At 35.3% G+C, this 26,409-nt stretch overlaps 2 protein-coding genes across 3 annotated transcripts; one reads left to right on the plus strand and one right to left on the minus strand.

Moving 5' to 3' along the window:
- Nucleotides 1-30: 30 nt before the first annotated feature.
- LOC109044981 (tudor domain-containing protein 15-like) lies at nt 31-12,077 on the minus strand. Its single transcript, XM_042746938.1, is given in 6 exon segments — nt 31-551; nt 632-660; nt 1,929-2,530; nt 2,532-7,373; nt 11,481-11,586; nt 11,971-12,077. Coding segments are annotated over 4 exon segments (5,466 nt in total). The 5' UTR covers nt 11,489-11,586; nt 11,971-12,077; the 3' UTR covers nt 31-551; nt 632-646.
- LOC109113658 (DNA-binding protein RFX6) lies at nt 12,012-21,958 on the plus strand. Of its 2 annotated transcripts, XM_042746940.1 has the most exons (20): nt 12,012-12,101; nt 13,129-13,310; nt 13,484-13,637; nt 13,744-13,867; nt 14,105-14,166; nt 14,275-14,352; nt 14,531-14,558; nt 15,095-15,202; nt 15,300-15,377; nt 15,463-15,576; nt 16,057-16,106; nt 16,228-16,387; nt 16,836-16,974; nt 17,059-17,168; nt 17,247-17,364; nt 17,951-18,073; nt 18,615-18,821; nt 19,652-20,167; nt 20,794-21,003; nt 21,623-21,958. In XM_042746940.1, the coding sequence occupies exons 2-20, from the start codon at nt 13,259-13,261 to the stop codon at nt 21,799-21,801; spliced, it is 2,610 nt and encodes an 869-aa protein (XP_042602874.1). In that variant the 5' UTR covers nt 12,012-12,101; nt 13,129-13,258; the 3' UTR covers nt 21,802-21,958. The 2 variants fall into 2 exon arrangements, with proteins under 2 accessions (XP_042602874.1, XP_042602873.1); XM_042746939.1 differs by lacking the exon at nt 12,012-12,101 and having other exon boundaries at nt 12,281-13,310.
- Nucleotides 21,959-26,409: the final 4,451 nt, after the last annotated feature.

Here is a 26,409-nt window from a genome sequence, read left to right on the forward strand (position 1 = left end):
AACCTTTTTCCACAGCTACTCCACAACATCTGTAGATTATCTTTTTATTGCGTGTTTTAACAGAACTAGAAATATTAACATTTTCACACACAAAATACAAAACTGTGTTAAACCGCACAATCAAACAGAGGTCAAATGTCAGTTCTTACAATTACTAAATAAACTTTTGCTGTTCGAAACTTAAGGGCATCATAGCCAACACAGCCATCAGTAAACTCACTGTATATTTCATCAGTCACACTCCCATTTATAGATACATAAGACCTGCCAAAAGCTGGAAATCCAGTCTTTAGTTCTAAAACTACATTTTTTCATCAAAAATGATATAGTGTCATGTTTAAAAATCTTACGATTTTAAGATCTTACTGCAACTATTATGACTGAACAATATAAATTGTACTCCAGAAAACAAAATGCTTCATATCTACCTAACACTCATCTAGAACATCACTATTTAAACAAAAAAATAATAAACAATTAAATCCAGCTGTTCCAAAGCTGAACTGTTCTTTTAAGTGCAACGTCGAGCGTAACTCGCCAGCATCTCTGTTCTGAAATAAACCAATTGAAAAAAATTAAGTTTACCTATATAATCAGTATACAGGAAATGAATCGTAATTTTCATACTTACGAAGCATAGGCCATCTCACATCAGCTCACCTAAGATAAAAAACAAAACAAAACCGTAAGCCACAAGTTATTTACTTGAAATATAAAAGTAATAAAATGTAACAGAAACAGAAAAAGCTTTAAATTAGTTCAAAGGTAGTCTACAATTCCTGGTTACATCAACCGCTGATGAATATTATGAGACTATTTTTTAAATACCTGAATACTGTAAAGACTTTGTCTATATGAATTATTCAGAGGGTGACTAGCTGAACAGTGAAATTCAGAAATGATTCATGCATAGATTAGACCACTTAAAGGTTTTAGAAAGAAACTGATGATTAATAGTATGAATCAAAGTCTACATTAAACACTACCAGTTAAAAGTCAAGTGGACACACTTGATTTTATGTTTAGAGAAGAAATTAATAAATTATTTCTTGAATCATTTTAATCCATATAACCAAATATATATATTTTAATATGATCTATGACCAGTAGGTGGCACTATCACCAAACTTTAAATTCGGCTCAGATCATAATGACACCCTACTATGCTGTTTTAATATGACAAAGCACTACAAAAATACAACTTATTGTTTTTAGTATAGTCAACACAGTCAACTTGGCTGACGCAACTGTTTAGTGAGAATCTGTTTAAATAACCCTTTTGATGATTGGTCTTAAAATCATGTGAACTAACTTTAGAATTAAAAATGTTTTACAACAGCGGCACTACAACTCAGTTTACAGCATTTGAGATTATAAAATAAAGCAGAAGTAAAATCATTGTGTTTCTAGACCAAAGAGTTCAGAAGCTAAAAGCAGAAGTTGACTGATATTGTGTTTGTTTTATTTTTATTTATTCTTTCAGCACCAATAACTTGGAGAGCAGGATGGCATGTGGCAATTTAATGCCAAATAAATTTATTTTTAGTAATTTATCAAAATTACAATAATATGCAGTAAATAAAATATTTACATATTTACTTAATCGATTTAAAATAATTTATTAAATTGTATTTTATAATAAATTACAAAATTAGAACTTAATCAATAAAGAAAACTATATCTGCAAAAAAAAAAAAAATGATCCTGAGTTCTATGATCCTGTTAAACTATTTCAAACCTAAGAAATTGTTAAAAACACTGTAATCATCTAAAAATGATCTTCCTTCAGTATTTAACCCCTAATTAAGAATTGAATAGGTGTGTCCAAACATTTGACTGGCAGGCTATGTACGGTACACCATAAAGACAGAAAAGAAAGTTAAATTAACACAACAGATCATAGTAGGTTTATCACTATTCTCACTCACATTGTTTGATACCTGATGTACCAAGCGTTGCCCTCTCTACAGGTCCGAGATCTTCACTGCTGTTCATAGGGTATGTGTTTTGCTCCACAACAGAATCTTGAGATGACTTTTGATCCTTTGAAAAGAGTGGCTGAGAACATTCGGCTTTGCTTGTGTGCTCAGTTGTCGTGGATAAAACATCCACACTACTGGAGATGTCTTGCTCATGCTGAAACCTGATTCCAAGCATATTATCAATATACATGGCATGATCAGCATCTACTAACTCTTTTGCGAGATTTTGTTTTCCAGTGACAACGTCGACCTCCCACTGTGTCTCAGAAACATGCTGTCTGAAACATATCTGAAGGTTGCTATGACACATACAGTTCTGGAAGAAAACGATGGCATCATCAGACCAGTCCTGGCCTTTGGGCTTAACTCCCCTCAGTAAACAATGGTAGGTGACTTTAGGTAATCTACTGAGCTCGTCTGGAAGTTTTTTTAGCTGGTCGACATCCTGTTGAGACTGAACGACATACTGGCCATAGTCAACCAAGTTCATGAGCATGGTTGTGGAATCGCATTGTACGATCTCTGCCCTGCACCATTTTTCTTCTCTGCGATTTCACCAAACAGCTCGCACCTGGAACAAAATGAACCTCTGGTAATGGTGCCAATACTTCGGGAAGGTTCTCAAGAATGGCAGAGACTGTATCTACAATCAAAAGCAGGTCTTCAAGAATGACGTAAAATTCGGATGGGGTTGTGACGGCTGCCGCAAATCCTTTATATCCAAAGTTCATTTGGACAGGGGCCTGGAATAGAGTCTGTGGTCGATCAAAGCTGCTCTTTGAAGACATGTCTTGGAAGCGAGGATGGTCAAGCGACTTATCAGGACTTTTCACTGACTCGTTGTCTTTCACATCTTGCAGAGCAACGCTAACAGTTGACTTAGAGGTTTCAAGGTCATTAGCATTATGGGGAGAAACATTTTTTAACAACATACTTGTGTTTTTAGTCACTGAAATTCTTGTCGCACATGGTAGTTGGAAGTTAACCTTTCTCTTTCTTGTTCTTTTTCTTTTCGGTAAGAAAGCGACTGCTTTCTTTATTTGTTTTGTTGCAACTGTCTGATTGTTTTCAAATTCACATTTGGGTTGTTGTGTGTTTGGCTTGGTCTTTTGCTGGAAGGTTTTTACTGCTTCATCCTTGTGGATGTAAGAATCTGTTTGGTTGTTGCTCTGGAAGGCTTTTGGAAATTTGTCTTGACTTGTCAAATCTACATCTTTGCTTTGATCACCATCATACTTTGATTCCCCATCTACATGGCAATCCTCAACAATCTCGATCCTCACTTCCCATGAATTTTCGAGCTTTCGTATGAACTCAACCATTAAAGGCTTACCAACTGCTTCCTTGATAAAAGAGTCATTGTTTTCAAAAGAGTAAGGTTTCGCAAGTGTGCATGGAGTGCTCAATCTGGGCCGAGACAAAAACGTATTGGTTAGCATGTGAACATTCTTCCTGTCGACAGTTGCAGTATTGCCGTAATCAATAAACTCGACTGCTAAGTGGCCACAGTTTGATGCGCTGGAGACAACAGCTCTGTACAAAGCCAAGTCTTCTTCATACTCAGCCACAACGAGGTCCCCTACTTTTACTTCAGATTCCACATTTTTCATGTTATCCTTGAAGACGGTGCTGTTCAGTTCCTCACCCATCTGAAGGATGTTTGGTTCATCGTCTTCCATCTGGACAAAGAAGCTTCTAACAGAATTGCAATGAGAGATGAAGCCCACGCCTTTAGAACCTGGTTCCATTCTGACACCAGGAAGATCACAAAGTTTTGGCAAGCTCTGATGAGGCAGCACCACTTTAAGAGAGCAGGGCATGTCCTGCCTTTTTGCTTTTATTGGTCCTTTGCATTCTGCTTTAGGAGATTTTGTGGGTTTTGGAGTTTGCTTATCAACCTGTTTGGTTTTACCACGTCCCCTTGCTTTGGGGGTCACTTTACTGTTTGAAACATCAACATCCACTTCTTCTTTGTGGGAATCTAATGCAGGTATGCTGATAGCCTGATCATGTTCTTCCACACCCTGAGTTGACATGAGTTCTTTGACTTTTTCATTGACATGCACATTTCCATCATAGAGATCACAAACAAAATGTCCATTTTTGTCCCTTGAAACAAACATGGCACGGAAGGATTTGTTGAGGATGTCAGTCTCGAGCCACGTGTTGACTTCTGGCAAATGTTCCCCCTCTGGAACATTCGAAAGACTGCATCTCAGAGCCTGCATTGGTGTCATCAGTAAGTCAACTGCCGTTGTGGGAATCGGCATAACATTTGTTTTCTCAGAAATTTGCATATCACCATAATCGACAAAGAACACACTCACATGCTGATGGGATTGAACAGGATGCGTCAGAGCCCTGTACCATTTGCCGTCACAGATATATTTGGCCAGGCAAACATTACCACTGCAGTCCCCAGATGTCGCAGTCAAGAGGTGACTTTCTTCAGCAACTCTCTCCATCAGTGTATCAACGATCTCTGTATTCCTGTCAAGCTGGAAATAGATTTCCCAAGGACTGCAAACTTGAGTAACATGTACCAGTTCTTCGCTTCCAGAACTTATGTTGAAAGAAGAGTAAACGAACGAGCGAGGGTGGGCTGATGAGATTAGCTGCTTCGGAGTTTGCACTTCCTCTGCAACGCCTTTCTCTACAAGGTATGTGGTTGCCTGTTGAAGAGGCGTATGAAGGGTGACTGCATAGAGGAGACCTTTTCCTTGCTCATAAAGGTGGTAATGAATTCTGCATATTCTGGGCGAACCCTCAGACACAAAATCCTTAAACAAATTGCATGCTTCTACACTCCAAGAACTTCCTCCGAAAGGTTCAGTCAAGTTCAAAGTGCATCGAAATGCTTGTTCATGAAGTTCAAAGAACTGTGGGGCAAGAGCTTGGATATTTTGCATCTTTTCCTGGATAATTATGCCAAAGTCAACCAACATCAAATACAGTTTGTTGTATTTTTCTTCTAACATGCATGCTCTATGCCATCGGTTGTCCTGCGGAGACTTTACAGCACAGCATACTGCAGGCGACTTGAACGCAATTGTGTGCGTTTGGTAAAATGCCTGCATCTCTTCCATCAATTTGTCCAGATCAACTTTTGAGCTTTCGTTTTGGCACCAAAAATCAGATGGAGAATTTATGTGTGAGATAATGACACTTAATTCAGATCCAGGTTTGAAATGTATCGGTTTGAAAGTGTCAGCAGGAATGACCTTCGGTTTAGTTGTCTCACTGGCAGTACATCTTTCAGCGTCATTCTGTTGTTCACACTCTGGTTTCACATGATATGGGTTGGGCCTAGAAGATGTGACTTTGCAAAAGGTCATCACATGACAGTCCTTTCTATTTTTTTTCTTGCTCAGACCATTTCCATGATCTTTACATGACGGCTCCACTTTAATAGATGCCAATGCTGGGTTGTATCTCCAATCCAGGGCCATTTTTGCTGTTGTCATGATGGTTGCAATGCTAGTATTATTTTCAGCTCCTCTTTCAAAAAGATCAACAACATATTTGCCATTTTTCCTGTGAATGACATGAACCATCAAAGTTTTGTCTGATGTGACTTGCCTAAAGAAGCTGGATGCTGTGGTTGTCCAGATGTCCTCAATGGGAGTGACATGTGCTAAAGCACATTTCAGTGCAAATTCTGGTTGAATGGCAAACTTTCTGGGAAGATTCTTAAGTAACATGCTTGGCACCTTTTCAGTGTTCCCGAAGTCAATGAAAAACACCTCAGCTCCTTTTTCCAAAGTATCTACTATAATGGCCCTGTAGTAATGCATGTCTTTTTCAAACATTGCACAGCAAAGTGCACCAGGCACTGGGTCTTCAAAAACCTCCTCATTCAATTGTAGTTTGTTGAAGTAATCTTTGATTTCTTCAGTCATGTTTTCAAACTCAGGATTTTGTTCTTTTGTCCTTATCCAGAAATGTTTTGGACTTTGGACATGCACCACATAACCCTCAAATAGAGAACCATCAGGTAATGCTTGACTAGGAACTGTATCAGAAGTCTGGTCTGCTTTCATCTCTGTTGCATACATCTTTTCAAGGACATTTTGGAGAAAGTTGGACTTCCTGTCAAACACTTCACTTTCAAGCAGTTTAACTTCAGCTTGCTCCTCTGAGTGCTTCTCAGCAGTGCTCAATGTGACCAAGTAGAAGTTCTGATCTTTGTGAAAGTCATCGATTTCAACCTCTAACGCCTTCCCAAGCAACCCAGTCTTGAGAAGCTCTAGTTGTTGGTTTTTAACGGTCTCTTCTTGTTCTTCCAAGTATGAAAGTGAACATGGGAATGCCATGATCGGTGTTGAGAGGAATTCTGATGGTAGCTGAAGGATGTTTTCAACTTTCACCGATTCACAATAGCCACTGTCGACAAACACAACTCGGACCTGAGAGTTGAGAGGGAGACATTGCACAAATCCTCTGTGCCATTTTTCATCTTTCCCTTTGACTGCACAGAGCAAGCCGAGATTTTCAAGAGGTTTACTGCTTAGGGAACCACAGCCTGATTCACATGCAAGTGCCAATTTGTTTGACATTTCTTGTAGGTCCTTGCTCATGGATGACAGTCGACAGTAGAATAATCTAGGGTTCACGGCTGCAGCTACAACAACTCTTACTTTTTGACCAACTTTCAGCTTTGGGCCATTGAGTGACAGAATCTCTTCGAAGCCCAGCAGGCTTGAGGATTTGAGGCAACATTCTTGCCCCATTTGGTTTTCAATCAAGAGATCTGGGACAGATTCATTGCTTTGTGGAATCGGTTCCTCAATGAGCATCTCAACTAGTAGCAGAAATGTACTAGTGTCCACATGTCTCCCAAGCCTCAGTTTTAACAAGTCACAATTAATGTCTGGAGCTTCAAGTAAGAGGACATGGTACGGCAGACGGGCATGGATATATCCTTTAATCTGACTGCCTATCAAGGAAGAGAAATAACTCTCTGTCAAACTGTCCCATCGGTTCTGGACTGGCAGTATGTTGGCAAAGAAACCGCAGACAATCTTTGGTGGGAGCGTAAGCAGTGTGTCAGATATACAGGACAAACGGTTAGGCCCAACAATCAACACATCTCCATGGTCCAGCAAAAACACGTGGAACAAATCCTTCTGGATGTTTTGGACTCTTCCTCTGAACCAGCGGCCAGACACAGCATCTTCTACCAAACAAAGTTCTCCAACTTTAACAGAAACTTTCGATTTCACAGCATTTTGAATTTCAACTTGAAGAATGTTGTAGTCCAGTTCACAGATGGTCATATATTGGCCCTGAAAGTGTACCAGTGTGTCCTCAGGACTGCAGTCAATGTGAGTCAGCTTCATCTCTACAGGCCACAAAACACATGGAGCCGGGAGCTTTGACTCCTCTTTTGCCCTAAAATACAAAAAAATCTTGTTATCAATGTTCTGAAACGTATGAAACATGCACTTTAAATCTGTGACCAGGTAAATGACAGCTGGCTCATGTTTTCACAAAACTGCAGTGGTGTTATTACAATACCATCCCGGGATATGTGGTAAGGGCAAATTCAGTATGAGAAATAAATAAATAAAAATAAGGTTTTGCTAGAAAAAAATAATGCATGAAGCATTATTGTCACAATGCAAAATAGGGGAAGTGAATATATACAAATCAAATTAACCCATTTGCAGTATATTTTAAAATATAAAAAAAAGAAAAAGAGAAAATAGGCCTATTTCAAAACAAATGCACAAGATAGAACAAAAATAAGTTAAATGAAAATATGTAAGAATCTTCTTTCAGTGTGCTCTTTAATAAAAATGTGTTAAACAACTATTGTTACGAGTAAGCTCAATAAACTAAGAACAAATTAAATTTGATATAAAACAGCATTGCTTGAAATTGTTTAATAATTTTATTATGTAAAATTATTAAAACTTTAACCAATTACATTAATTATGCAAATGCGCATTCAAAGGAAAATAGACCTAATTATACTGGGAGACTGGTTTTATGACAAGCACAGCAAATCATTCAAATTTAAATTTCATGACAACATCCAACACATATCACATGCTAACAAATTAAGATGCCTGTTCACCAATTACTTTACCCCATTTTCAACAGAAGAAATTATTTTACAAAGTGGGGGAATAAAATCCGGCACAGATTCATACTGTGCTGGAATATGTTTAACAAAGTTACAGTAATGCTCAATTCAGCTACATGTGTACAGCAAATACAACAACAGATAAGGAGACAACATAAGTAAGAAATCAGTGAAGAAATTAAAAAGTTATTAACAAGTCTCGGGCATTCTTTTAACAAAGACCAGCATGCAAATGATGTTTGGTAGTCCTTAAAACAACAGCACAGTCTGGTCACATTTGTTTGGATGAAAACCCAATGTAAAGCCAATCATTTATTGGAAGGTCACTGCACACATATAGAATATTGGTTATCAGTGGTTTGCATTGATTTTAATTGTTTTGTGAGCATCACAATGTTATGTTAGCGCCACATACTCATAAAACCCATCTGTTCAAATACAGATATATTGCTATAAAATAAGACATATATCAGGCTGCATTTAATTAATCTCTTAATTTGAAAATTTTTATCAATATTTACACTACAACAAAGTTATTTTTTCCACTGATTTCTAGTAACATTTAAATAGTATGGTGTCTTTCTCGAGCTACTCAAACATCAGTGGTTTGGCACAAACATCTACAAACACTGTCTGACAGGGAACCACTGCATAGTAAATAACTTAAGCCAAGGGTATTCAACTGGGGGTCTGCAGCAGTACTGCAGGGGGTCCGTAAATTAATTTTTGATCACAAGTAGTTTTTTGTAAAATTAAAACATGGTTTAAAAAAAAATAAAAAATAAAAATCACAGTCAATTTTAGATATAAGCACCCTAAAACGAAAGCAAGAGCACCCTCAGTTGATACTGCAATGATACAATATTATTGGCAAAACAGATTTAGCAAACGCTCCATTGCGTTTTTGAGTTTGAGCTCAGAGGACGTGAAATGTTCCTATTTACAGCATGTTTTTGCAGGGATGAGAAATTTTGCCAATCACAGACATGTTTGTTGATCTCTTGAACTCAATGGCCAATCAGAGGTGTTTAAGTTAGAATCCACTCACAACGTCAGTGTATTCAGCGCTGAATTATGCTCGCTCTCGCGAATTTTCTCTCAGTAGCAAACAACGACACGATATGGGTAAAAGATTCAATATGCAGTGTAGACAACTTTATTTATTTTGTTGGAACATTGTGAGATTGTGAACTGAGATGAGTGACAGCTTTTTAATGATTTTAAAATGAGTGGTCTTTCGCCCTTTGGAGGCTATACAGTTATATTCCATTGAATAAAAGTATTGTTTTTCTTGCTGCTAAGAGGACCGATGGCCAATTAAAAACTGCAAAGTTTTGGAAATTGTATCTACATATAAATGTGTGATTCACTCTGAATCTTATCTGAATATTGTGATACAAGCACGGGACAAAAATATGGCATGTCACAATAGATATGTGCAATGTAATTGCAGACTAATAGATTACTACTAGAAAAATATTAGAAAAATATTCAGAGTCGCTATTTACACCAAGTGCTAATATCCCGCCTTGTTGGCAGAGGTTATTAACTCTAACTGTGCCCACCAACGTGTGATTCGGTTAGTCATCATTACAAAAGTCAGTCAACAAGCGTCAGCTTCAGTGGTGCAGATGGTAAAATATCTATCATACTCAGTTTGACGCGATCGACCCAGGTTCGAATCCGCTTTTTTGGCGAACTTTTTTCTCCCTTTTTAAATTTCAAATCATATGAGAAAAGCATTTACTTTCAATGAATATAAAGGAAGTAATCAAAAAGTTGAAAATAAAGTATTGGGTAGGGTTAGGGTAGGGTTCACCTAGTGTAGGGTAAATAGCATTTAATTGCTATTTACACAGTGTAAATAGCATCTATCTCTATTTACAAGTGGCTGCTGACAAAAATATTCGCATCAATGTATTGTTTAAATCCATTTAGTGCTAGAAGTGGGCCGGTACTGGAAAGTCCAAGGATCTAGTAAACGAATACAAACAGTAAGTTCAAAACAGCGCTAATGGAGAGAAAACATGGCCGATTTCATCAGTGATTACAGAGAGAATGGTCACTTACGTCCAGATGTCAGTAAAATTATTATTTTCAGCGTGTATGTGGATTAAAAGCAAGAGTGTTTTATAATGAACGCTGATTATGCTGTGGTCAGAGATTTAGCGATTCTGAATGGATCCGTATGGTAGTAAAGGCAGGTGATTTAGTGAACTTTGGCATCTCCCTGTGGTCCTGTTTGGTATCACAGCTTGACTTGTGCTAATTTGTATTGAAAACTTTTATTTAATTATTGACTGACTGATTGATTGTGGCACCATACATACATTGTAAATTATTTAAAAGTACTTATTTATTTAATATAAATGTAAAAAAAAATGGGGGGCGGCGCCACTTCTTTTTTTCCACTTCAAGAACTGATTCCATTCCAATTTTATTTTTATTTTTATTTTAAAAGTAATGCCTTGTAAATAATCGTGGATGTCTCACAGTACATTACTATTCTTGTCATGGTGCAGCCCTTGCTTACGCATTATATCTGCACTTCATTAAAAAAAAAAACCCTCACTCAGTGATTTGATTCTTAATTGTCCATCTCACAGTAAAAAATTAAATGTTACATTTTAGTAAACTTGAAGCTTAAGTATAACAAAATGTTTATTTGTCCTTCTGACAGTAAAATTAAAAAGTGAATTTTTAATAAACATATAGTTAATTTCAGGTAACTGAAAATGTCCATCTGACTAGTAAAATTAAAATGTATGACTCTGCAAATCCATTCAAATAAATTACAACAACTGCAAAAAACTAATGAATTGTGATTTTTTTTCCCACAAGTCATTGTCAAGTTGTGCCTCAACAATAATGTGCATAGTTCTGATCTACTGTCTTAACATAATAGACATGTAACATAATATTTATTCTTAATCATAATAAATTATAGTTAGTTTCTATTAATACTGAAGGCTATATGCTTAATATATGGCTCTGCTTGACACATTTTGTATATGGGGGTCCCTAATCCATGTCTCTATCACCTAAGGGGTCCTTGCCCTGAAAAAGTTTGAAGACCCCTGAAGCACTCCAAATTTTAGGCAAAATGACAATAACAAATATTGTAAGAGCATACAATTAATTGACTGTGATTTAGATTTCAACTAAAGAACAAGTGGGAGTATATGGTACAGTATGGGACTTGTTAGGGTCACACCCCCTTTAAAATCATTTTAACATTTTCTGGTGTACTTTTTTTATTATTATTTTTTTAAGATAAAGCAATGATCATATAAACATTTTGTATATATTAAGATAGCACAGTAAGACCGCAGCACATCATTTGGTACTAAAAACTACATAAATATAGCTATGCACATGACTCAAGAAACATTATTTAGTCAAATTCTTACCTCTCCATTCCACTCTAAGGCATATGAATCCAATCTAACCATGCAGTCGTGGTAAATGTTAAGGCACCGAGCACGTCTGCCACAGCTTGGGATGGAGGTCAACACCCTAATAAAATAGCGTTTATACAACACATATACGTTCATTTTTGTACCTGCAATAGTTTTATGTTATTGTAGACTGATTATTTTATTCATTTCTGAGCAGCACGATCATGTCACATAAATATAAAAGCACTAGAGTGTAGCAAGCATTAATGCAAACACTCTATCAGTAAACAACTTATATAGTTATTCGTATTTCATCATTTATGAATCGTTTACTCAGTATTCTCTGCGTGACACAACAGTCGAATCTGTCGACGTGACAGATTATATGAAGGTGTATTTGTGTTGAAAAGTGCTTTTTGATTGAATACCGAAGCCATGAATACCGAATGTATTATATTCAAACATTTTGTCTGCAGAATTTATAAACTGAGTTGTGTTTTACCTTCTCGTCTGACAAGATTCTCCGAGCGCGCGTCATATTTTCTGGAAACTGCGCGGCCTTGACACGTGCTGTAAAACTCTGCGTCAGCAAACGAAAAGTAAGGGAGCCCAAGGCTAGTTGTCGTCACACAGGTATGTTGTCTGTATATCAGTAATTTATATAGTAGATTTGTAATTATATGTCCAATTATACAAATGTTTGTTTTCTAAACCAGAACAAAAAAAAAAGTTTTATTTATAGACTCTTGGGTGAACCAGAACATAATAAAATCACACAAGCATCAGGGCTATAATTAAATCAAATCTTATGTGATATATACTGTTTGATTACTGCAATAATGAGGCATGCTGTCACAAAATATCAGCATGTTTTGGGGTGATTACAGTTAAACTTTTCCACAACAAAACAACACCTAAAACCTTTATCCTATTATTGTCCGATATTTGTGTTTATGTTGCTATTTCACAGTGTTCTACTTATTTGACATGGCTTTTTGAAAGTAGGAACCTACTGTACTCCTCACTGTCCCAGATAAAACCAGTAATAACCAAATGTTCTGAATATAGTGTATGAATGCATGTAAATGAAAGGCAAAGTAGCATTGGGGAGGCTGACTGGCGACCAACACCATATTTCAAGGAGATGATATCCCTCTTGGTTAATCATTAAATCCCAGAATCCATTGCCAGTCTTCTGTAAATAAGATAAATGGCCTTAAGGCACTCACCTCTGTGACGCACCATTTCAGAGAGAGCAGAGCTTTAATTAAGACTGGAAGGTGTTATCTTGCCCATTCTTGGATTAATGAACTTTTCCAGGATGAATGTTATATTTGAACGGTTCTTATTAGAGTTTCCGTCATGCTACAGGTTTATTTTGTGAGCATTTGTTTCTGAGGAAAGAGGAGAAGCAACACACATAGTTGACAAATTGTTTAAATGTTTTTTGGAGATTCATTGGGACGCTTCGGAGATGCGTATCATTTCAGGAATGGATATATGCATCACATTGCCAAACGTTAGAATGGGCTGTTGATTTTGGAATGTTTTAACAATTTAGATTTTGAGGGGCACTTTTTTTGTATCATTTGACTTGTTGGTTTTAATTTTGCATTCCAGTTTTTCTTTTTAATTTCTCCTTGAACATGCCAATGAAAAGAAATATAGGGAACCCATTGAAGAATGACACATTTCATCATCTACAAGCGTCGCAGACAAAGAGAGCTTGCAAAAATGCAGATGACCTCCACGCTGCAATTCTTGTTGACCAAGACAATCTCGGGAAAAACATGTTTTTCAAAGCCGGGCTTGATGAGGAGGAGGATTCTGGCATTAAATCAGGTGGGGAAATCATCTTTGTTGTAAATTGTTTTCAAACTGGCTTTGATTGAACTACTGCTATGCTTTCAGTTCGAAATTCTCAATCTGTCGCCTGTTTGTTTAGCAATTATACGTTATGAATAGTTTTGGCACACGTCACCGTTTGAAAGCTATGTATGTTATTCATTTGGCAGAAGCTGATGAAAGTAATGGAAGCATTTCCTCTGAAGAGGACCTGGGCCACCTGGATTATTCGAAGACGTTTTCTGTCAAACAAACTGTGCCAAAGAAAAGCATCAGTCAGATCATCAAGGACAAGAAGAAACAGACTCAACTTACTTTACAATGGTACTCTCTCATCATTTCTTCTTTTAATGAAGCTTGCCATTGTAAATAATGTACAGAAAGTGGAAGCAAAGAATGATAATACACTTGTGTTTTGTTGTTTTATTAGGCTCGAGGAAAATTACATCGTTTGCGAAGGTGTTTGCCTGCCACGGTGCATCCTCTATGCTCATTATTTAGACTTTTGTCGGAAGGAGAAATTGGATCCTGCTTGTGCTGCCACTTTTGGGAAGGTAAGAGGAGTTTTTATATCTTCAGTTCTAAAACTGGTACCTATTCTACTGAAAGCTATTGCATTTTAGATTGATTTTAGTTGATCTTTAGAAATCTGTCATGATAAATATCTGGGAAAAGGTTGTGCTTGCCAAATAATTAAGACAAAATCAGACAAAAGTACCTATTGATTTTGTATTTACAGTGCATGGAGATCGATTGTACTATATATTAGAACTCTATCGTTGTCATTTCAGACCATAAGGCAGAAATTTCCTCTGCTTACAACACGAAGGCTTGGAACCAGAGGCCATTCGAAGTAAGAGAGAGCTAAATGGCCTGGTTACTGACTAAAAAATGTTATTTATTACTATTTAATGTGCAGTTTAAATGGCTACATCTAAAGCTCTCTGTGTTTGTCTTTCAGGTATCATTATTATGGTATTGGAATCAAAGAGACCAGTGCGTATTATCACTCTGTGTACTCTGGAAAAGGTTTGACACGGTTAGTTTTGACCTTCATCCCTTCATTTCAGCGCCCAATTGCAAGTCCTTGAATGTTTTGAACATTCTGTAATGCAAGTGATTTTTAAATGCCCATACTGAGACACTTTATATTTATTGACGTTTATTTTCATGATTTATTCCCATGTTTTATCATGTCTCTTATATGTTTTGCACAGATTCTCTGGAAGCAAGCTAAAAAATGAGGTTGGCAGTTTTACTATTTTTCATATTAAATAGAAGTGCTGCACTTCGATTTTAGTATCTCAACATTCTCAGGAAATTGATATATACTGTTCAAAAGTTTGGGGTTGGTATGTTTTTAAATATACAGTAAAAGCCTCTTATGCTCACCAAGGATGCATTTAATTGATCAAAAATAATAAAGTAAAATTGCATGACATTATTGCAATTTGCATTTTAAGATAAATTCCAATGTAATTTATTCCGGTTAATTCAAAGTTGAATTTTCAGTGTCACATGGTCCTTCAGAAATCATTCATGCTGATTTGGTGCAATAATTACCAGATATTGATATCAATATAATGCATCCTTGCTGAATAAAAATATCAACTGAATAAAAATGACCCTAAACTGTTTTGTGGTGGAATACTCATGTATTCTTGCAAAATGTAATACCTTCAAATGAATTGCATATGTATATGTTTAAAAAATTTTGTCATGTTTTGTTAACTAAACAGCAGAATAATAGTACTTATATACATGCTCTTTATTATTCACAGGGAGGATTCACCAGAAAATACTCTCTTAGTTCTAAAACAGGAACTCTTTTACCTGAATTCCCGAGTGCACAGCATTTAGTGCTTCAGGAGTCTGTTTCAAAAGATAAGGTCTGTTTAAAATGCTGGAGACCCATTCCAAAATGCTGTTTACTGTATATTTGCTACTTCTAATTTGCTATTTTTTTTATTTTTTTTTTTTTGTTAGGTCGACACATTGATTATGATGTACAAAACCCACTGTCAGTGCATTCTGGACAATGCCATTAATGTCAACTTTGAGGAGGTGCAATTTTAAGCTCTTAAAGTATCTCTAATCATGACATCTAGATTCTAGAAAAAAGCTCAGTAATCAATCCCATTGGTTCCAGATCCAGAACTTTCTACTTCACTTCTGGCAAGGAATGCCTGAACATCTTCTGCCACTGCTAGAGAATCCGGTTATCGTGGACATCTTCTGTGTGTGTGACTCTATACTCTACAAAGTGAGTGATTTTGAGCCATATCTGGATGTCACTATGTGCTTTTTTATACTGTCATTCAAAGGATTTGGGATGGTTTAAAACATTTGTGCTGCTTAATGTTTTTGTGGAAACTGTGATAGATTTTTTTCAGGGTTCTTTCACGAATGTGAAATTCAAGTAACAGCGTTTATTTTAAATGTAAATCTTTTGCAACATTATAAATGTCTTTACTGTCACTTCTACTATGACCCAATTTCTTTTGCTTCTTTTCAAGTGCTATTTATGTGTCAGTTTTGTTGTTGTACCCATGTCCCAAACCTAGACTTTGAATCTGAAAATAAGAAAAACAATTACAGAAATATTATTACATTTGAAAGCTATAATGAATTAATTAAAATATACAAAATTATGTTATAATTTACATAAATAATTCCATCAATACTTTTTGTGTTGTTGAACAGTATAGTCATCACATCATGCTGTCTGAATTATTTTCCACAGGTTTTGACTGATGTTCTCATCCCTGCTACAATGCAGGATATGCCAGAGAGGTTTGTCTATTAAACTTCTGCATTATATAATACACATTTGGTTTAAATGCAGTCGATTCCAAAAGATGTTGAATATGATGCTGTTAAGTGTTTTTGAGTGAGTTTAGGGAAATATCTTCAGTCTTTTGGCAGATATTCGAAATTTTGCCAAGCACTGGGAACACTGGATGGTGTCTTCCTTAGAGAATCTTCCAGAAATTCTCTCAGAAAAGAAACTGCCGATAGCGCGACGATTTGTGTCTTCCTTAAAGAGACAGACCTCCTTTCTACATCTTGCACAGGTAGATACGTTGTATACAAACTAGTGCTGTCAAATGATTAATCACGATTAATCACATCCAAAATAAAAGTTTTTGTTTACATAATATATGCGTGTATGCTGTGTATATTTATTAGGTATATATAATTACAAACACCTGCATGTATACATTTAAAAAAAATATGTTATGTTTATATATTAAATATATTTATATATAATATAAAATATAAGAATATAAATATATAAATGTATATACATGTAAATATTTTCAAAATATTTACTGTATGTGTATGTATTTATATATACATAATAAATATACACATACATATAGTATGTAAACAAAAACTTTTATTTTGGATGCGATTAATCGCGATTAATCATTTGACAGCACTAATACAAACATCAATAAAACTTGCTTTTGGTCATTTTTTATATAAAAGTGCAACTGTAATAGATTTATATCTTTTCAGATTGCAAGACCTGCACTTTTTGACCAGAATGTAGTGACTTCTATGGTGAATGATATTGATAAGGTGGATCTGAACAGTATTGGTTCTCAAGCACTCCTTTCAGTTACAAATGACCAAGATTCAGACTTCTACTCTGAATGTGAGTCACTGATGGCTTTTTTTTTTCAAATCTCATATGCTGAGCCTCAAACTATATTTATGATTTCTTGATCTTATCTGCTAGATGACTCAATTTCAGTCTTTCAAGAGTTGAAAGACCTCCTGAGGAAAAACGCCACAGTAGAGTCTTTCATTGAATGGTTGGACTCAGTGGTCGAGCAGAAAGTTATTAAGGTTTGTCACATTTCAAACTCACAATATTCAAGCTAGCCATGACTGTTAATGTTAAATTGCATATTATCTGTCTTCTAGCCCAGCAAACAAAATGGTCGGTCAGTGAAGAAGCGAGCTCAAGATTTCCTTCTGAAGTGGAGTTTTTTTGGAGCACGAGTGATGCACAATCTCACCCTAAACAACGCTGCTAGCTTTGGTAAACCTTTAGTATGCATTCATATAAATTGCAGTCACTGATTCAGTTGCTTTCAAATTCTAGATATAATTGAATCATAGTAGTATAGTCAAATCTGTACTATTCGTTCAGGCTCTTTAGCGGAGAATGAGCCATAAAAAGCCTGTACAAACAAAGCTTTATCTCGTGTCGCGTGTGTGCACCCTGATTAGGGAGCGACCTTTTTTCAGTGCTCCTAACATTTGATGACCCCACAGGTGTTCACAAAGCCAAACAGATTCACCTGGAAGGCCACACATTTGACCTCAGCAAAAGCTGGTTGAAACCCGTGGAAAACTCTGGTTGTGTGCATTGCATTGTGGGATTTAGTACTCTGCATAGTGTTTTTTTTTTTTATAATCAGTGATCCTGGAATACTTTACCATGAACTGCAAAAACAGGACAAGTAGTGTGCTATTCTGAACAAAGCCAGAGTTTGTGTGCTGCTGAGTGAAACAGTTTTTAATCAAAGATCGGATACCTTTGATTATTATGGTTATTAAGATTTAGGGAGTGATTTTTGCAACATATACTAAAACAATTCAGCCTGGTTTAATGTTATTTACAGGCTCGTTTCATCTCATTCGGATGCTTTTGGATGAGTACATCCTGCTAGCCATTGAAACACAATTCAACAACGACAGAGAGCAAGACCTTCAGAATCTACTGGAGAAATACATGAGGAGTGCAGGTACCTTAATATTTTTATTCTATTTATGGATATTAGTAGGACCCTTATAGTTTATTTTACTGTACATTACTGCTTAAAAGTAAGATTTGTTAATGTTTTTGAAACACCAAGGCTGCATTTATTAGATCAGAAATACTGTGAAAATGATTTAAAATAACCGTTTTAAAATCTCATTTATTTCTGTTATAGAAAAGCTGAATTTTCAGCATCATTACTCTAGTCTTCAGTGACACATGATCCTTCAGAAATCATTCTGAAATGCTGATTTGGCGTTTGAGAAACGTTTAATATTATTATTAGTGTTGAAAACAGTTGTGCTGCTTAATATTATTGTGGAAACTGATCAAATTCTTTTATGAATAGGAAGTTCAAAATAACAGAAAATATTTTGTAACATTATAAATGTTTTGGTCAATTTAATGTATCCTAGCTGAATAAAAGTATTTATTTCCTAAACATAAAAAACTAACTAACCCCAAATGTTTCAGTGTATATGCAAATGTCTTTAACCCTGTTAAATGTGATCTTTTCATTTTGACAGATGCTAGTAAGGCTACTTTTACCGCCTCCCCAAGTTCCTGTTTCTTGGCCAATCGGAATAAATCCGGTGTGGCGTCCAGTGATTCAACTGTCAAGGACGAGAACCCACCAGAACATGACTTCCTGTCACTCACAGCTGCACAGCAGGGGCTCGGGACCAGTACTGTTGTGTACCATAGTACCGATCCGGACAACTTTACTATATCTGGTACTTGAAAGCAGCAGCTCAACCCAATTTGAGACATATTCATGTTTAATATAGGCAAAAAAGTTCTTATTGACTATAGAGTGCAACAGCATGTTCTTCATAAGGACATGCAATTATTTGATGAAAAGATGAGAAAATGAATTGTTTCAAAACCAAAGACTAGAGTATAAAATTAAATTTAACAAGATTTTTAAACATTACTACATTTATAAATTATTTAAAAGAATAAAGAATAAAAAATATTTCTGTATCATATATATCTGTTCATATATGGAAGCAAATTTAGTGCACAAACAATTTCCAGAAATTTCTAGTACATTTCACAAATAATTACAAAAATTGAATTAAACATGAAATTTCGATGTAGAAAAACTGAAATAGTAATTTTTTGTCAAATATACTACAGTAATCTTTGTTTTTTGTACAACTTTGGAAAATTATTTACAGTATCTTTAGGTTTGTCTTAACAGATTTATGCATTTCTCCTCCAAAGTGATGCTGTTATTGTTTCTCAATTTTATTTAATATTAATAAAATAATTTTTATTTAGATTTCTACATTAAAATAATAAATATTTTTCTCTCTAAGGATATGAAGCAATTCTTAATTTCAACATTAACTATACTCTAAAAATAATTTTTTTTCAAAGGAAAAAGTATTACTTGCTGTAAGAACTGTATATTTTACAAGAAAATACTGTTTCAGTCGTTCTGCTTCTAAATTTCATGTTTAATTCAATGTGTTGCTGTTTCTTTGTCATTAATTGAAATTTCTGAGTGAAAATGTTTAATATAATAATTTGTATTAATATAATTACTATCACTTTTCAGGTCAAATGGATTACTTGCAGAACAGTGCCCCCCTGATGACCCCTCCGATCTCTCCTGCCATGATCAACCGCAGCAGCGTGATCAACCAGGGCCCGATGGCTGTGAGGCCGCAGAGCAGCTGCCCCATCCAGCCCCAAGTGTCCTGCCAGAGCTTCTCCGACAGCATGTACCAGAGTCTGCACAATGCTAGTTCAGGCTCCTATCCCAGCTCGTCTTACTACCAGCCTGTGTTCAGAGCTCAGACTCACACTCCAACATCAGCCTATCAGGCTCGTGCTGAAAGCGGCCGCTACGCACCCTTCTCTGGACACCAGCTGACCAAAGACTGCTTCAGCAGCAGCTGCACTGTGTCTCCCTACAGCTCGAGGGTTGCAGCGACTGGATACGCAGCCTCAGGTGACCCTGTGATGGATACTGAGGGCGTACAGCTGCTGGACTCCACAGTGTACAGCTTTGGAGGAAGTGCTGCCAGTGGAGATGGATGTTCAGGTCCAGTTTGCAGCTCTGGTCACAATGGTGAGAAAAGACTAAAAGATTATTGACCATTTAAAAATAAATGTATAAGAACTGACACTACTGTTTAAAATTTGGGGTCGGTAAGATTTATTTCTTTTTTTAATAAATTAATTATTTTATTCAGGATGGATGCATTTAATTGATCAGAAGTAACAGTGAATACATTTATATGGTTAAAAAAGAATTAATGTTAAAAAATTATATTCCAAATTAGTGTTGCAAAAAGGTGGAAAATTTCCAGTAAATTTCGGAAACATTCTAGAAATATAAGAAACTTTCCGGGATTTTTTAGAATCTTCAGAGAATTTTTGGAAAGTTTTTCCCAGAAATTTTCCAACCCTTATCAACCCTATTCCAAATGAATGATGTTCTTTTGAACTTACTATTCATCAAAAATCTTGTATGAATTAAGGTTTCCATAAAAATATTAAGTAGCACCACACTGATAAAAATAAAAAATGTTTCTTGCAGCAGCAAATCCAGTACATCAGCAAAAAAAACGATTTCTGAAGGATCATGTTACTCTGAAGACTGGAGTAATGATGCTGAAAATTCAGCTTTGGATCACAGGAATAAATTACAGATGCTCCTATTGAAACATTATTGTTCTTCTTTCTCCTGGCCAGGATATTACAGCAGCAGCGGGTATGTGGACACTCAGAGGATGGGCACGTTTATCGATCAGCATGTGTCAGTTATCAGCAGTGTGAGCAGCATTCGCTCCGTTTCAGCCTATGCTGAAGTACACGACCCTCTCAACATCCTGGACGACACGAGCAGGAAGACAACAAGACCCTACTACACGGACCTGTCTGCAATGGGCACACACACAGCAGGTGAGGACAGAAATCCAGGGATAGTTGTATCTCAGCACTTATAACGCTCTAAAACCACACTGGCATAACAAGAGTCAAATACAATGATGGGAAATTTTAAACAAAAGATATCTGTTCTCAGGACTATATTTCAGGCTAGGCAAGTTGTCACATGTTTTTATATGCATCACTTTTTTTACACTACCGTTAAAAGTTTGGAGTCTTTTCAAAAATCTTTTATAGAGACTTGAAGAAGTCTCTTATGCTTACCAAAGCTGCATTTTTTTGTTCAAAAACTCAGCAATACTGTGAAATATTATTAAAATTTAAAATAACAGTTTTTTTCTTTTTGAATATCTTTTGAAATCTAATTTATTCCTGTGATGCAAAGCTGAATTTTCAGCATCATTACAGTAATTCTATTAATGTAGAAACAATCAAGAAACAAAGACAAATAGTGAATATTTTCAGCTGTTTTTTTTACCAAGACTTTAAGGTATGTGCTTATACATAGTGTGACAACTAGCCCCAGTCTCCCTTTTATATTTAATGATGTCGTTATGCATGGCTATTTTTGGCCATTTTTATATATCATATCTTCCATTACTGTCTCATGCTTCTTTATATTGTCCTATTTCAGGATCCAGCATTGCTCATTCCTGCTCCGTCTCGACACCCTGCATGTATGGAACTCCTGCTCCTTATCACTCCCAGAATGCACTGCTGCCTCTCCAGGGGACCACAGAGATCAGAGAAATGGTGTCGTCTCTGCCCCCCATTAACACTGTGTTCATGGGGTCAACTGGAGGGCCGTCCTGACTGAAACCTTATCTGTAGTTCAACATCTCTGCTGTACTCACAGAAGGTGAGGCATGTTTTAGCTCATCTGTATTTTTCATTGCCAATTACATTGCAAAAAGACTAATTGATTTACTAAATTGTTGTTTCTTTGTGCTTACAGTTAGGATTATGACAGGTAATGGCCCAATTATAACATTAAATAAAACATTTTCATTATATTACATAAAACATTTTAAAAATTGTTCCTAGAATATAAATATATAAAAAAATTTTTTTGCTTTCTTTAATATAAAAATAATACCATCTCATACCATATCCTATATATATATATAATTTTTTTGCTTTCTTTATTCTGGAGGTCAAACTTTAACTTTATTGTTTAATAAACTACAAGCTAAAAAACATCTACACTGTGACCATCTCATATCATTTCGTAAATGTTTCCACAAATGTTTCCATAATTAAAGGCATTAAGCCTTTGAATTCAAATGATATCTTTCTTGGAAAAAGCATTTATCCATAAAGGACATTACTAATGCAGTCATTAAAACGAGACGAGCATGAAAGCAGCAGGACATTAATAGAGCAGATGTTCAGATCAGATATAATGAAGGCCTGTTCACACCAGAGTTATTTTAGTTGTATTTATATACTATTAGTTTTTATTAATATTTTCACTTAGTTTCATTTTATATTTTCATTTTTCAATTTTTGTTTAATTTTAAATTTTTTGTCATTTATTTAATTGATTGTGTTTTTATTCTATTATTATGTTATTAAATATTACTAAGTTTAATTTATTTCCATTAAAGTTAGTTGCCAAAGCAAAATTTTTCTAATTTTTCATTTCATTTATGTTTTTGTATGTAATATTTGAATTTTATTTGAATTATATTTTCAATTACACAAATAATATAATAACCATGGTTCACACCAAGGAGATTTAATTGTATTAAGATTGTATTATTTAATTGTAAGGTTTAATTTAAATGACATTTTAAAATATATCAAAATATAAAACAGTTTAAATTGTAATAATATTTCAAAATTGTACTGTTTTCACTGTTTCAAATAAATGCAACCTTGTTGGACATAAGAGTCTTCTTTCAAAAATCTCACCAACCTCAAACTTTTGAATAGTAGTATAATTACTGTTTCTAGGGTTTCTTGAAGTGCAAATAGACAAATAATATTTCCATAACATTTACATTTAGTAAGTAATTTTATTAATTCTTCAACTTAAGTAAATTAAGTAATTCTTCAACTTAAACCTAGCTTAGTTAGTTTGCCAAGGCAACATTTCTAATTTCCATTTTTTATTTCAATTAATTATTTTTGAGTAGTTTTAGTTTGAGGTAATTACAAATTACTCAAAATCTAATTTGGGTGTTATCTTCTTGTTAAGATATTAATTGATTTCTTGCATTGCTAACAATCACGTTGATAAAGGTGTTGACTAAAACCAGGCATCCAGGACACAAGCTGTTCATGCATTGTGACTCTTTTGGTGTGGTTTATTAATCCCTGGGTTCTTTAAATTCAGCTTTGTTAGTCTTTGAGCAGATGGACGCTAATAAATCCATAATCAGATCATCTGAAATGATATAACTGCATCATAATATATTTGTATGTATGGTGCTGGTGCAAACTCGCACGTCTTGGATGAGGATTTCAGCATTTGTCTGTGTGTAAAGACGTGACGGTAAATGATAAAACCGGCCACATTGTGCTGGCCTTTATCTCCTCAAAGGGAAAATCCATTTCGGGCCTCAGACAGGAACAGATGGCTTGAAATGTAATGATTACAAAATCCTGACGTTATAATAGTTTAATTACAAAGTCAATAATGCCTCCAACAATTGCCTGGGCTTTAGTGTAAAAACAACAGAATGCAGAACGCAAACTGTGGGACAATGTTTAACTAGAACTTTGCATTAGGCAGGAGACTCCATATGCAGCTCTGGCAGAGCAAAGATCAACAGATCCTGTGTAATTACGTGTGTGTGTGTGTGTGTGTGTGTGTGTGTGTGTGTGTGAGAGAGAGAGAGAGAGAGAGAGAGATGGATAGATTTAGTGCAGTAATGTGTGCTTAACTGACTACTGTCACAATCATATTTACTTCTCACGCTTTTATAATCATTGACAATCTTCTCACAATAGCTTTCAAATCTTAATTCACATCTGTAGCTTTCTTTCTCAGCCTAGGAATATAACCATCATTCATTGCACGTTTTTTTTTTTTTAAGATGTCTCTTATGCTCACCAAAACTGCATTTATTTAATTACAAATACAGTAAAAACAGTACTATTGTGCAACTCTTTACTTAGTTTAGTATGTTTTAAATGTAATTTATTCCTCTGATGCAAAGCTGAATTTTTCAGCATCATTGCTCCAGTCTTCAGTGTCACATGATCTTTCAGAAACCATTCTAATGTGCTGATTTGATGCTCATGAAATATTTCATTATTAATGTTAAAAAACAGTTGTGCTGCTTAATATTTTTGTGGAAACCGTGATTTTTTTTTTTTTTCAGAATTCTTTGATGAATAGAAAGTGTAAAATAACAGTTTTTCATTTGAAGAAGAAAATCTTCTATATCTTTTATATCAAAATGTTATTACTGTCTCTTACGATCAATTCAATGCACCTCTGCGGAATAAAGAAATATTAATTTATTTTTTAAAAATCAGTCATTTAATTAATCAATCTTACTGACCCCAGACTGTTTATGTGTACATAAGATGTTTTTGTATCTATTGGGCCAGCTTAAATGGATACCCCACCCCAAAATAAAAATGTTGTCATTAATCACTTACTCCCATCTCCTTCCAAACCCGTAAAAGCTCCGTTCATCTTCGGAACACAATTGAAGATATTTTGGATGAAAACCGGGAGGCCTGTGACTGTCCCATAGACTTCCAATTAAATAACAGTGTCAAGGTCCATAAAAGGTATGGAAGTAATCGTCAAAATACTCCATCTGCCATCAGACGTGCAATCTGGGTTATATGAAGTGACAGGGACACTTTCTGTAAGCGAAGAAAACAAAAATAACAACTTTATTCAACAATTCCTTTGTTTGTAAATATGACATCTATATATATCTATACATACTTAAAATTTGCATAATATATACTGCAGAAACACTACCATTCAGAAGTTTGGGGTCTGTATGATTTTTTTTTGGTTAGTTTGAAAAAAGAATAATGGATGCGTGACAGTAACTACTTTAAACAATATCAAATAAACGCTGTTCTTTTTAACTTTCTATTAACAAATAAACGCTGTTCTTTTTAACTTTCTATTAATCAAAATCGCTAGAATGCTAAAAAAGAAAGAAAATCACAGTTTCCACAAAAATTTTCTCAAAAGTTTCTCAAGCAGCAAATCAGAATATTAGAATGATTTCTGAAGGATCATGTGACACTGAAGACTGGAGTAATAATGCTGAAAATTCAGCTTTGCATCACAGGAATAAATTACATTTTTAATAATATTATATAATATAAGAGAAAATATTTATCTCAAATTAGAACAACATTTGACAAAACTGTTGTTTTGACTGTATTTTTTGATTAAATAAATGCAGCCTAGCTGTGCTTTCATTGCTCACACAGAAAGCCTTAATGACAGGCGGCACACAGCTATGCAGACTGCATTCAGACAGAAAATAGTCAACATGTTATCGCCAGGATCAACTCTGCAGCAGAAGTGTTTCCTCAACACTTGAGATTTCAGGGGTGAGAGGAAAAAGCCCTACAGCATCTATAGCAACACATCCATGAAGGAACTTTATCACTGTGTACAGTTTGCAAAGGAGGCTTTTGATTAGATTTCCCATAGGGGTTTGTTAACAGGTTGTCAGAGAACTTTCTAAGTGTCAGTAGCCAATTAAATGAGTAACAGAGGCCTTAAGATGGGAAACTTGTTCTGCTGAACACAAGAAGAAGTTGGTAACCAAAGTTGATGGTAGCCATTGACTACAAATATTCTGCTGTAGCCAACATTCTTTAAAATATATTCTTTTCTGTTCACCAGAAGAAAGAAACTTATACAGGTATGGAGCAAGTAAATAATTAAAAAAAATTCAATTTTCGGGTGAATGGTCCTTTTAAATGTTTCTGTACTGATACAACATTAGCGGTTTAGATTATCAGGCTATATGGGTTGAAGAAGTAGTGTACCCAAAAATGAAAATTTGCCAAAGATTCACCTACCCTCACGCCATCCAAGATGTAGATGAGTTTGTTTCTTTAGCCGAACAGATTTGGAGAAACTTAGCATCAAACCACAATTAATCCACAAGTAATCTACTCCCCTCCAGTCCATTAATTAACGTCTTGTGAAGTGAAAAGCTGCATGTTTGTAAGAAAAAAAAGAATCCATGATTAAGCTAACCTGACATTTTGCTCTCAGTCGCATTCATTTTGGCATATGGGGAGAAGAAGTGCTAACTAATTTTAGTTCTCCGTCTTTTTGTCTAATTTTTTTTTTCAATTTAATGACTCTCTCCTAATGCCACATGCATCATCATATCCTCATGTACGAGTAGTATTAGGTGTTTAGTGCTTTATGTCCACATAGGGGCAGTGTAGTGCAGGAGATTGAAGACTAATGTCTCTCTC

This window comes from Cyprinus carpio, chromosome B20 (genome assembly GCF_018340385.1).
Source record: "Cyprinus carpio isolate SPL01 chromosome B20, ASM1834038v1, whole genome shotgun sequence".
In the NCBI taxonomy this organism is placed as follows: domain Eukaryota; kingdom Metazoa; phylum Chordata; class Actinopteri; order Cypriniformes; family Cyprinidae; genus Cyprinus; species Cyprinus carpio.